The sequence below is a fragment of the Nerophis ophidion genome, linkage group LG26 (genome assembly GCF_033978795.1).
Source record: "Nerophis ophidion isolate RoL-2023_Sa linkage group LG26, RoL_Noph_v1.0, whole genome shotgun sequence".
NCBI classification, from domain to species: Eukaryota; Metazoa; Chordata; class Actinopteri; order Syngnathiformes; family Syngnathidae; genus Nerophis; species Nerophis ophidion.
Window position 1 is genome coordinate 2,538,282 of NC_084636.1, and position 12,824 is coordinate 2,551,105.

The following is a 12,824-nucleotide window of genomic DNA, read 5'->3' on the forward strand; positions in this document are numbered from 1 at the left end:
TTGATTCCAACCTAAAACCAAACCCAAACCTAATCCTTATTCCCAACCCCAACAAAATGACTAACCCTAATCCCAAACAACCCCCACACCTAACACTAAAACCAAGCACAGTCCTTGACCAAACTCCCAAGCCCAATCAAAACCTTAACCCTGAAACTAATCCGTGTCCTTACTTTAACCCTATACCCCCCAAAAAACCTTGATTCCAACATAAAACAAAACATTAAACCTAATCCTAATTCCCAACAAAATGACTAACCATAATCCCACACAACCCCCACATCTAACACTAAAACCAACCAAAGTCCTTGACCAATATTCCAACGCCAACACTAACCTTAACACTATAAGCAATCCCAGTCTTAACTAAAACCTTAAACCTAATCCTGGACCAAAACCAAAAACCTCAATTTTAAAACCAACCCAAAACCTAATCAACACTTTAACCCTAATTCACACCAAATCCCTATCCCCAAATCCAAACTATACCCTAAACTTGATGCCAAAGCCAACCCCAGTCCAAACACTAACCTGAAAACAAACCCCAGTCCTTACCTTAACCCTATAACCACCCCAAAAAACTTGATTCCAATTTAAAACAAAACCTTGAACCTAATCCTAATTCCCAAACACAGTCCTAACCAAACCTTGATCCAAATTCCAACACCAACCCCAAACAAAACCTCAACACTAATCCCAAATGTAGCTCTAACCAAAACCTTGACCAAAATCCCAACCCCAATCAAAACACTAACCCGAAAACAAACCCCAGTCTTAACCTTAACCCTAAAAAGCCTTGATTCCAACCTAAAACCAAACCTAAACCTAATCCTAATTCCCAACCCCAACAAAATGACTAACCCTAATCCCAAACAACCCGCACACCTAACACTAAAACCAAGCACAGTCCTTGACCAAATTCCCAAGCCCAATCAAAACCCTAAGCCTGAAACAAATCCTGGTCCTAACCTCAACCCTGTAATAGGGTTGCACAGTATACCGGTCCTAGTATAGTACCAAACTATCCAAACTATACCCTAAACTTGATGCCAAAGCCAACCCCAGTCCAAACACTAACCTGAAAACAAACCCCAGTCCTAACCTTAACCCTATAACCCCCCCAAAAAACTTGATTCCAATTTAAAACAAAACCTTGAACCTAATCCTAATTCCCAACCCCAGTCCTAACCAAACCTTGACAACACCAACACTAGCCCCAAACAAAACCTCAACACTAAACCCAACCCCAGCTCTAACCAAAACCTTGACCAAAATCCCAACCCCAATCAAAACACTAACCCGAAAACAAACCCCAGTCTTAACCTTAACCCTTAAAAGCCTTGATTCCAACCTAAAACCAAACCTAAACCTAATCCTAATTCCCAACCCCAACAAAATGACTAACCCTAATCCCAAACAACCCGCACACCTAACACTAAAACCAAGCACAGTCCTTGACCAAATTCCCAAGCCCAATCAAAACCCTAACCCTGAAACAAATCCTGGTCCTGACCTCAACCCTATAATAGGGTTGCACAGTATACCGGTCCTAGTATAGTACCAAACTATCCAAACTATACCCTAAACTTGATGCCAAAGCCAACCCCAGTCCAAACACTAACCTGAAAACAAACCCCAGTCCTAACCTTAACCCTATAACCCCCCCAAAAAACTTGATTCCAATTTAAAACAAAACCTTGAACCTAATCCTAATTCCCAACCCCAGTCCTAACCAAACCTTGACAACACCAACACTAGCCCCAAACAAAACCTCAACACTAAACCCAACCCCAGCTCTAACCAAAACCTTGACCAAAATCCCAACCCCAATCAAAACACTAACCCGAAAACAAACCCCAGTCTTAACCTTAACCCTAAAAAGCCTTGATTCCAACCTAAAACCAAACCTAAACCTAATCCTAATTCCCAACCCCAACAAAATGACTAACCATAATCCCAAACAACCCCCACACCTAACACTAAAACCAAGCACAGTCCTTGACCAAATTCCCAAGCCCAATCAAAACCCTAACCCTGAAACAAATCCTGGTCCTGACCTCAACCCTATAATAGGGTTGCACAGTATACCGGTCCTAGTATAGTACCAAACTATCCAAACTATACCCTAAACTTGATGCCAAAGCCAACCCCAGTCCAAACACTAACCTGAAAACAAACCCCAGTCCTAACCTTAACCCTATAACCCCCCCAAAAAACTTGATTCCAATTTAAAACAAAACCTTGAACCTAATCCTAATTCCCAACCCCAGTCCTAACCAAACCTTGACAACACCAACACTAGCCCCAAACAAAACCTCAACACTAAACCCAACCCCAGCTCTAACCAAAACCTTGACCAAAATCCCAACCCCAATCAAAACACTAACCCGAAAACAAACCCCAGTCTTAACCTTAACCCTAAAAAGCCTTGATTCCAACCTAAAACCAAACCTAAACCTAATCCTAATTCCCAACCCCAACAAAATGACTAACCATAATCCCAAACAACCCCCACACCTAACACTAAAACCAAGCACAGTCCTTGACCAAACTCCTAAACCCAATCAAAACCCCAACCCTGAAACAAATCCTGGTCCTCACCTCAACCCTATAATAGGGTTGCACGGTATACCGGTCCTAGTATAGTACCGCGATACTAACCATATTCGGTACTCCACTGCCTATAAAAAGTACCGGTCTTAACTCCAACTCTATCCCCAACCCCGACCCAAAACAAAGCCTTGAAGTGTAACAGCGGAGACGATGAGGATCCTACCAGGTACATCTGGATGACGCGGGATGCCTCAAACTTGGCGCCGTACATGAGGCCGTCCGTCCACCGCACCTGGACCACCTCGCCCTTGGGGGGAGGTCCCAGCTGGGCGCAGTCTCGGCTCTGAGGTCACGTGGAACAGGGTTAGCGTCACCCGAGGACGTGTGCGCGGCTGGCAGCCGAGAGGGCGACCTACCACGATGTCTTCGGGGAACAGATTGTCGCTGAAGGAGCCGTCGTCGAAGTTGACCTCGTAGAAGGTCTCCTTGGAGAGCTGCACCACGTCACACTGGTAGTAGCGGCCGTTCTTGTGCTTGCAGATCACCTTCTGGCCCACGCTCAGCTCGTGCATGGCCGCCGTGTTGCGCTGTGGGGGAGGGGGGGGGCGCCGCGGTCAAGCACACACGGAGGAAAAGTGCATCGGCGCTTACTTCGATCTGGGCGGGGCCTTTGTGTCGGCAGCAGGTGACGTGCACCACGAAGGGCCACTCGTCGGGCTGCATGAGGACGCCGGCGGCCTGCGCGCAGGTGGGGTGGTAGGCGGTGGGACAGCGGCCGTGTGAGCACTGCACGCAGCAGCCCGACGCCTTCTTCATCCTCTTCTTGCAGTAGTAACACTTCTGCGGCGACAACAAGCGGCCGTCAGACTGCGCTCGGGACGCAAACACACACCTGCCCTGATTGGCTGTGTACTGATGACATCACAGCCTCCACCAATTCTCTCTTTTTACTTTGCAAATACCGTCGCCAGTCCAAGGCGTGAGATGGCAGTTGAGGGTGTGTTTGCCCGAAAAAGTGTTAATTCTGTAAGTATTCTACTTATTACACACCAGCTGTTTGATTGCAACATGCATCTTAGTTGTAGTTTTCATTAAATTTGGAGGTGTTTAATCCTCAAGTCAGGGCGTTGAGGGGTTCCGGTTTGGTAACCGCAGGATTAGGTCTCTGCTTTTTGCAGATGATGTGGTCCTGATGGCTTCATCTGACCGGGATCTTCAGCTCTCGCTGGATCGGTTCGCAGCCGAGTGTGAAGCGACCGGAATGAGAATCAGCACCTCCAAGTCGGAGTCCATGGTTCTCGCCCGGAAAAGGGTGGAGTGCCATCTCCGGGTTGGGGAGGAGCCCCTGCCCCAAGTGGAGGAGTCCAAGTATCTAGGAGTCTTGTTCACGAGTGAGGGAAGAGTGGATGGTGAGATCGACAGGCGGATCGGTGCGGCGTCTTCAGTAATGCGGACGTTGTATCGATCCGTTGTGGTGAAGAAGGAGCTGAGCCGGAAGGCAAAGCTCTCAATTTACCGCTCGATCTACGTTCCCATCCTCACCTATGGTCATGAGCTTTGGGTCATGACCGAAAGGATAAGATCACGGGTACAAGCGGCCCAAATGAGTTTCCTCCGCCGTGTGGCGGGTCTCTCCCTTAGAGATAGGGTGAGAAGCTCTGCCATCCGGGATGAACTCAAAGTAAAGCCACTGCTCCTCCACATGGAGAGGAGCCAGATGAGGTGGTTCGGGCATCTGGTCAGGATGCCACCCGAACGCCTCCCTAGGGAGGTGTTTAGGGCACGTCCAACCGGTAGGAGGCCACGGGGAAGACCCAGGACACGTCGGGAAGACTATGTCTCCCGGCTGGCCTGGGAACGCCTCGGGATCCCCCGGGAAGAGCTAGACGAAGTGGCTGGGGAGAGGGAAGTCTGGGTTTCCCTGCTTAGGCTGTTGCCCCCGCGACCCGACCTCGGATAAGCGGAAGATGATGGATGGATGGATGGATGGGTGTTTAATCGCCATATAAAATCGCTAATGCTAATCAGTAGCATGTCAAGTTGATGCATTTTTAAGTAAATGTCGCCTTACTTTACTTACACTGGAGCGTTTTGAGTCAATTACTTTGCTGGCATTGAAAATTGCGACCTTGCCTCGAGGTCGTTTGGCTGAGTCCGCTCTCAGTGCTGCTGGACTGATGGACAAGCGTCAAAAGTGCGAAGAGCGGGCTGAGTCGGCAACTGGACGTGACGACACGCGCAACTCAGGAACCGTTACATTGTGTTGATGGATTTTATGTGAGTCGGTGCCCCAGTAGGAGCCTCTGGATTCTTCCATCCATCCATTTTTTACTGCTTGTCCCTTACGTGTTTAGTTTAGTTTATTAAGGATCCCCATTAGTCTACACCGCAGTGGAGACTATTCATCCTGGGGTCCAGGCAAAAAACATCACACACAGAACAAAAGATTAAAATGCAGTACAACATGATCCAATAATAAATTGTCCATCCATCCATCTTCTTCCGCTTATCCGAGGTCAGGTCGCGGGAGCAACAGCCTAAGCAGGGAAGCCCAGACTTCCCTCTCCCCAGCTACTTCGTCTAGCTCTTCCCGGGGGATCCCGAGGCGTTCCCAGGCCAGCCGGGAGACATAGTCTTCCCAACGTGTCCTGGGTCTTCCCCGTGGCCTCCTACCGGTTGGACGTGCCCTAAACACCTCCCTAGGGAGGCGTTCGGGTGGCATCCTGACCAGATGCCCGAACCACCTCATCTGGCTCCTCTCGATGTGGAGGAGCAGCGGCTTTACTTTGAGTTCCTCCCGGATGGCAGAGCTTCTCACCCTATCTCTAAGGGAGAGACCCGCCACCCAGCGGAGGAAACTCATTTGGGCCGCTTGTACCCGTGATCTTATCCTTTTGGTCATGACCCAAAGCTCACGACCATAGGTGAGGATGGGAACGTAGATCGAGCGGTAAATTGAGAGCTTTGCCTTCCGGCTCAGCTCCTTCTTCACCACAACGGATCGGTACAACGTCCGCATTACTGAAGACGCCACACCGATCCGCCTGTCCATCTCACCATCCACTCTTCCCCCACTCGTGAACAAGACTCCTAGATACTTGAACTCCTCTATTGTCATAATACAAAAATAGCAACAACAAAGAACCAAAAAATACTAATACATTTTGTTACATAATAATTTTCATACCAAAGATAAAAATAGCAATATAAAAATAGATATACTGTATACATTTTTGCAAAAATAAAACAAAGAACCAACGGCCTAAAATATACACAGTGTACCAAAGACAAACAATAAGTGACGAAAAAGTATCATCCATCCATTTTCTGCTGCTTATCCCATAATCAATAAAATACTCAATAGTCAATAAAAACAGTCATGACATTAGGTACAATCTAGAATAATCTCTTAACGCAATACTTCTCCTTTTAGTCTATTCTTAAAGCCCACTATGCTGGTGATTGATAGCAGATATAGTGGAAGTCTATTCCAGTAAGTGATTGCCCGATACATTACAGTCTTTTTCAAAACATCCCTTTTGGGTTTAAGACGGGTGAGAGCACCTCTTTGGGCTAGCCTGGTAGCGTAGTTGTGACTGTCACTGGCAAGCAAGAGCTGAGAATACAGATATGAAGGTTTATGGTATGTATAGATGTTTTTTAAAAATAGAATCAAACTACACGCTAGTCTTTCAGCAACTTTCATCCACCGGGAGTGCTGGAACCTATCCCAGCTGCACACGGGTGGAAGACAACGTACACCCTTGACAATTCGCCACCTCGTCACAGGGCCAACACAGATAGACAGACAACATTCACACAGTAGGGTCAATTTAGTGTTGCCAATCAACCTATACCCGGGTGCATGTCTTTGGAGGTGGGAGGGGCCTATCCCCAGGTGCATGTCTTTGGAGGTGGGAGGGGCCTATCCCCAGGTGCATGTCTTTGGAGGTGGGAGGGGCCTATCCCCAGATGCATGTCTTTGGAGGTGGGAGGGGCCTATCCCCAGGTGCATGTCTTTGGAGGTGGGAGGAAGCCGGAGCACCCGGAGAGAACCCACACAGTCACAGGGAGAACATGAAAACTAGCTCCATCCTATCTTGCCGATTATATTGTACCATATGTCCCGGCAAGAAATCTGCCTTCAAAAGACTCCGGCTTATTAGTGATTCCTAGAGCCCAAAAAAAGTCTGCGGGCTATAGAGCGTTTTCCGTTTGGGCTCCAGTACTCTGGAATGCCCTCCCGGTAACAGTTCGAGATGCTACCTCAGTAGAAGCATTTAAGTCTCACCTTAAAACTCATTTGTATACTCTAGCCTTTAAATAGACCTCCTTTTTAGACCAGTTGATCTGCCGTTTCTTTTCTTTTTCCCCTATGTCCCCCCCTCCCTTGTGGAGGGGGTCCGGTCCGATGACCATGGATGAAGTACTGGCTGTCCAGAGTCGAGACCCAGGATGGACCGCTCGTCGGGACCCAGGATGGATCACTCGCCTGTGTATCGGTTGGGGACATCTCTACGCTGCTGATCCGCCTCCGCTTGGGATGGTTTCCTGTGGACGGGACTCTCGCTGCTGTCTTGGATCCGCTTTGAACTGAACTCTCGCGGCTGTGTTGGAGCCAGTATGGATTGAACTTTCACAGTATCATGTTAGACCCGCTCGACATCCATTGCTTTCGGTCCCCTAGAGGGGGTGGGGGGGTTGCCCACATCTGAGGTCCTCTCCAAGGTTTCTCATAGTCATCATTGTCACTGGCGTCCCACTGGATGTGAATTCTCCCTGCCCACTGGGTGTGAGTTTTCCTTGCCCTTTTGTGGGTTCTTCCGAGGATGTCGTAGTCGTAATGATTTGTGCAGTCCTTTGAGACATTTGTGATTTGGGGCTATATAAATAAACATTGATTGATTGATTGAAAACTCCACACAGAAAGATCCCAAACCCGGGAACAAACTCAGGACCGCCTGGATTCTGTCAATGTAAAAAAATAAAATACCGGATACGTTACTCGTCCAGGGCAGCACGGTGGTAGAAGGGTGAGTGCGTGTGCCTCACAATACGAAGGTCATGAGTTCAATCCCGGGCTCGGGATCTTACTGTGCAGAGTTTGCATGTTGTCCCTGTGACATGTCGATGGTTCCCTCCGGGTACTCCGGCTTCCTCCCACCTCCAAAGACATGCACCTGGGGATAGGCCCCTCCCACCTCCAAAGACATGCACCTGGGGATAGGCCCCTCCCACCTCCAAAGACATGCACCTGGGGATATTCCCTCCCACCTCCAAAAGACATGCACCTGGGGATAGGCCCCTCCCACCTCCAAAGACATGCACCTGGGGATAGGCCCCTCCCACCTCCAAAGACATGCACCTGGGGATAGGCCCCTCCCACCTCCAAAGACATGCACCTGGGGATATTCCCTCCCACCTCCAAAGACATGCACCTGGGGATAGGCCCCTCCCACCTCCAAAAACATGCACCTGGGGATAGGCCCCTCCCACCTCCGAAGACATCCACCTGGGGATAGGCCCCTCCCACCTCCAAAGACATGCACCTGGGGATAGGCCCCTCCCACCTCCAAAGACATGCACCTGGGGATAGGTTGATTGGCAACACTATGGTCCATAGTGTGTGAATGTTGTCTATCTCTGTTGGCCCTGTGATGAGGTGGTGACTTGTCCAGGGTGTACTCCACCTTCCGCCCGAACGTATTTGAGATAGGCTCCAGCACCTTCCGGCGACCCCGAAAGGGACAAGCCGTAGAAAATGGATGGATGGATGGTACTCATCCCTACACATCACGTAGTACGTTGAATGATGTGGACACGTTTGTTACTGAATTCTTTCAAATAAGCTTCTGCCTTGGATAATTTTAAATATTTGATACTAATTACTTGAGACTGCAATATTAAGGAAACGTATTACCTATGTCTCGCTTGTGTGATATTGTGTGCTTAGCCGTTGTGCAGCTGCTCACCAGTTTAAATCTCTGCAGGGGAATCCCACTCAGATCCACAGGAGTCCTCTCTGTGATGTTGACGAAGCGGGCCTCCAGCACAGCTACGGCGCACAGCACGTGCACCCACCTGCGACACACGCCGCCATTACTCAGGTGCGACTGTGGCCCCTGCTCCACTCCGAAAAGACCGAACCTACTTGTTGTTGTTGGCCTTCTGCAGAGCCCCGCCCCTCAGGCAGCACAAACAGCAGTTCTGCAACACACGACAACATTATCGCCTAGTGGCTAACATAACGGAAACCCAGCACAAGTCTTGAGTCCATCTTTTAGGCTGCTTGGGGCGGCCTCACAACCACTGGCCTCACAGCTCTTTAAAGGGGAACATTATCACAATTTCAAAAGGGTTAAAAAAAATAAAAATCAGTTCCCAGTGGCTTGTATTTTTTGAGTTTTTTTTCCAAATTTTACCAGTCTCGGAATAGCCCTAAATAAAGCTTTAAAGTGCCTTATTTTCGCTCTCTGCGAAGACACTGGCCATTTCCCTGTGACGTCACACAGTGCTGCCAATGTAAACAAACAATGGGAATACCACACCAAGATATAGTGACATTAGCTTGGATTCAAACTCAGATTTCAGCGACTTAAAAGATTCAACAGATTACGCATGTATTGAAACAGATGGTTGGAGTATGAAAGTATTGAAGAAGAAACTGAAGCTATTGAGCGACTAGCTATTGACGCTATTCATAGTCATAGCATGGCCGAATAGCTGCGTTAGCATCGCCGGTAAAATGTGCGGACCAAACGATCAGGACTTTCGCATCTTTTGACACTGGAGCAACTTAAATCCGTCGATTGGTAAGTGTTTGTTTCGCATTAAATGTGGGTGGAAGGAAACGTAATATAGTTGCAAACGCATCTACAGGTTATCCATACATCTCTGTGCCATGTCTACTTTAGCACCGCCGGTAAATAGCATGTTAGCATCGATTAGCGTAGCATGTTAGCATCGATTAGCTGGCAGTCAACATCAACAAAACTCACCTTTGTGATTTCGTTGACTATCGTTGCAAATGCATCTGCAGGTTATCCATACATCTCTGTGCCATGTCTGTCTTAGCACCGCCGGTCAAATGTGGAGACATTCTGGCACATTCAATGGGGGTCTGGCGGCAGACACTTTGGCATCTTCGGGCCAGTGGTGCAACTTGAATCCCTCCCTGTTAGTGTTGTTACACCCTCCGACAACACACCCACCAGGCATGATGTCTCCAAGGTTCCAAAAAATAGTCAAAAAAACGGAAAATAACAGAGCTGAGACCCGGTGTTTGTAATGTGTTGAAAATGAAAATGGTGGGTGTGTTACCTCGGCGACGTCACATTCTGACGTCATCGTCTCCAGCGCGATAAACAGAAAGGCGTTTAATTCGCCAAAATTCACCCATTTAGAGTTAGGAAATCGGTTAAAAAAAATTCTGCACCATCAAGGTATATATTGACACTTACATAAGTCTGCTGATAATGTTCCCCTTTACTGAATGCTGCGTTCAAGACAAATGGGAAATAAAAAATATTCCACTTGGAGCTTCTGATGTCCCACCTCAAAGCATTCCACAATAGGCGCGTTAGGGGTGTCAACTTTTTCATTGTGGTCTGAACCTGACATTTTTACCTGCACGCTGCCGTCTGCATATTGTGATCACGACCAAGCAATTCGCTACCGGCTGCCAACTACTAATATAGAATAGTTTTACATGGTTACTCTGCCGAGCTATAGACAGTACAGACACTCAACAACGGCACACTATTTGCGGATTATAATTACTGGTTTGCAAAAAATATGTTTAACCAAATTAGGTGAAATGACAACCTACCACGGCACACCAGTGGTTGAAGAACACTCACTGCACGAAAACATTAGAAAAGACCAACCTTGTGTGTTTATAGGAGGAAAGATAAATGTTTATGGCTGTCCACACAAGTAAACACGCTGCTTTCATCTGAGAGTTTGGATGCAAGCTGATATTTTCCGATTTTCGCTGATATTAGCGCGATATTCAAATATAAGATCGAGACACCCTTATCAATAGGTAGCAATACTAATTAGGAATATGAATAACACTGCGAAACAGGACTTGATTAGCTGTGGACATATTGAAAAGGTTTACTGGCCACATGCGTTGACAGCACCTTTTAGCTCTTATTTCCCAAATGTTGTACACTACTGAATTGGGGTCTTATGGCCACTTATGTGGACACTTATACTGCCATCTGGTGGTTACAGAAGAGTATAACATACAGTGGCATTTGGGGAAAAAAAAGTGTAAAAATAAGAATTAGCATGTCACTTTAAACATGAAGTACACATTTGTGTACTTATGGACTAAGTACATCATATCAAAAGATGATTCTTAGTTTTTATTTTATTTAGGGTCCAATAAGCCCAAATAGCAAAGAGAAATAAAAAAAAGCATGTAAACATAGGTTAAAAAAGAGGTTAAGGATGGCAGTTTATGCGGAGGTTTATACATTCAATCAGAAGCATATGGTTTAAATTGTATTTTAGTGTGTTTCCGCGGGTGCCGCCGTTATTGTGTGATGTCACATCGTGTTGCCTGACCTCCACCATGGCGTTGGCTTTGCAGCGGGCACACTTCCACTCCTTGCTGACCCTGGCCGGATCGACGCCGTAACAGCCTGGAAGAAACCAAGAGACAAGACTTAACAGCCAGACGGTCGCTTTCCGCGTCACGCTTGGCGTCGGACGCGCTCCTACTGGTGTGGACGCGGACGCTGCACTGCGAGCAGCTGATGAGGAGGCTGGTGCCGTCCTCCTCCAGGCGAGGCGTGAGCGGCGGCTCCTCGCACTCGGCGTCGTCCTCCGTGGTGGTGGTGAAGCACTTCTCCGGGATCAGCGGCTTGGTCCGCATCCGCCCTCCGCCCGCCATGACGGGAGCGTTGGCGCCGCTGGCACGCTCGGTCTGAACGTGAGAAGACGATGTGAGACCAGCGGACAGGTGCGCACGAGGACGAGGACGCGGCGTCTACCTGCTGGTACGTGAGGAAGAGCGTGCAGATGGAGCAGTACGGAGGCTTGGAGCCCATCCTCTGGTTGTACTCTTTCTCCTTCTTCATGTTGGGGGGTCTGTTCTGCCACAGGTGGGCCAGAGGTTTGGTCCAGCCTTCGCCTTCCAGACCCCCTTCCTCCACAGGGGACGCCTCCTCTGGAGCCTCTGAGGCACAAATACACACGCTGACAGGCGCCGAAGGAATCAAATCTGAATGTGGCACTGACGGACCTTCGTCGCTCAGGCCGTCCTTGATGAGCGGGTGGTGGACAGGCAATTGACCCAGATCACTCGGCTCACATGCCACTTTCGCCTCTACTGCCCCCTGCTGGACACACACAGACATTCACACAATAATAAGTATGACCTTTTGTTGCATATTTTCCAAGCTGTATAAAGTTGAATTCTGATTGGATAAATGCGCCTAAAACATTCACACATATGCTTTTCTACACCGAAATGATTCTATTTATTAGGGACTGAATGTCCCTTTGGGACAGAGGACCCTATTGAATTTCTAGCGTTTTATTATTTCTTTATTATTATTCCACAGCTTTGAGCTGTAATTTGACCCTCTTAACATGCTTCAAAACTCACATCAGGACTGGCGAACATTGCGATCTAATCAAAAAACCTAACCTCAAAACTCAAAATTGCGCTCTAGCGCCCCATAGGAATAAAACGCAGACAAAACTGCTCCTAGGAAGAAAACACAGACAAAACTGCCTGTAACTTCCAGTAGAAATGTCGTAGAGACATGAAACAACCTTTATGTAGGTCTCACTTAGACCTACATTTCATGTACTGACAACCCCAAGCAAAGATCAACAGGAAGTTTGCAATTCCCCCTTCAAAACAAAAGTTTTGTAAAAACCGGTCACCTTTTTTCAAACATTATGTCCTCTGAGCGCGTTTGTCGTGTCGGCTTCTAACTACCACAGGAGAGAGGTTGAACCCTTTTGATTAAAAGTTTATGAAAGAGTTTTAATTACTGCTACGGTTTTGATTTGATCAGCCTTCAAAGAACCGCTGCGCTGAAAACCATTTCAAAGAAGGCCACCATGCGCGTTTTCAATCCCGCAATTCCCAAATTTCCAGAAAGTTCCCATTGAAATAAATGGGATATTTTTCCAAGTTGCACAAATCCTACATTTTTCAACCTATTCCAACCATTCCAACATCAACACATTCAACTCATCCAACTAACACTTTCCCAAGTTCCAAACCAAATTTTGTATTTCAAACTCTT

The 12,824-nt window shown here is 47.7% G+C and overlaps 1 protein-coding gene across 2 annotated transcripts in view; it reads right to left on the reverse strand.

Moving 5' to 3' along the window:
* Positions 1–12,824, reverse strand: part of kdm4aa (lysine (K)-specific demethylase 4A, genome duplicate a) — a 48,803-nt gene that overhangs the window by 6,152 nt on the left and 29,827 nt on the right. The window contains exons 12-20 of one of the 2 annotated variants that reach the window (XM_061888708.1): positions 11,807–11,900; positions 11,556–11,740; positions 11,284–11,488; positions 11,128–11,204; positions 8,705–8,760; positions 8,526–8,634; positions 3,205–3,393; positions 2,970–3,140; positions 2,777–2,896 (exon numbers count right to left, since the gene is read on the reverse strand). In XM_061888708.1, coding sequence (XP_061744692.1) covers positions 2,777–2,896; positions 2,970–3,140; positions 3,205–3,393; positions 8,526–8,634; positions 8,705–8,760; positions 11,128–11,204; positions 11,284–11,488; positions 11,556–11,740; positions 11,807–11,900 — 1,206 coding nt within the window. Of the gene's footprint in view, positions 1–2,776; positions 2,897–2,969; positions 3,141–3,204; positions 3,394–8,525; positions 8,635–8,704; positions 8,761–11,127; positions 11,205–11,283; positions 11,489–11,555; positions 11,741–11,806; positions 11,904–12,824 lie in introns of both variants that reach the window. The other variant, XM_061888707.1, reaches the window with a different exon arrangement.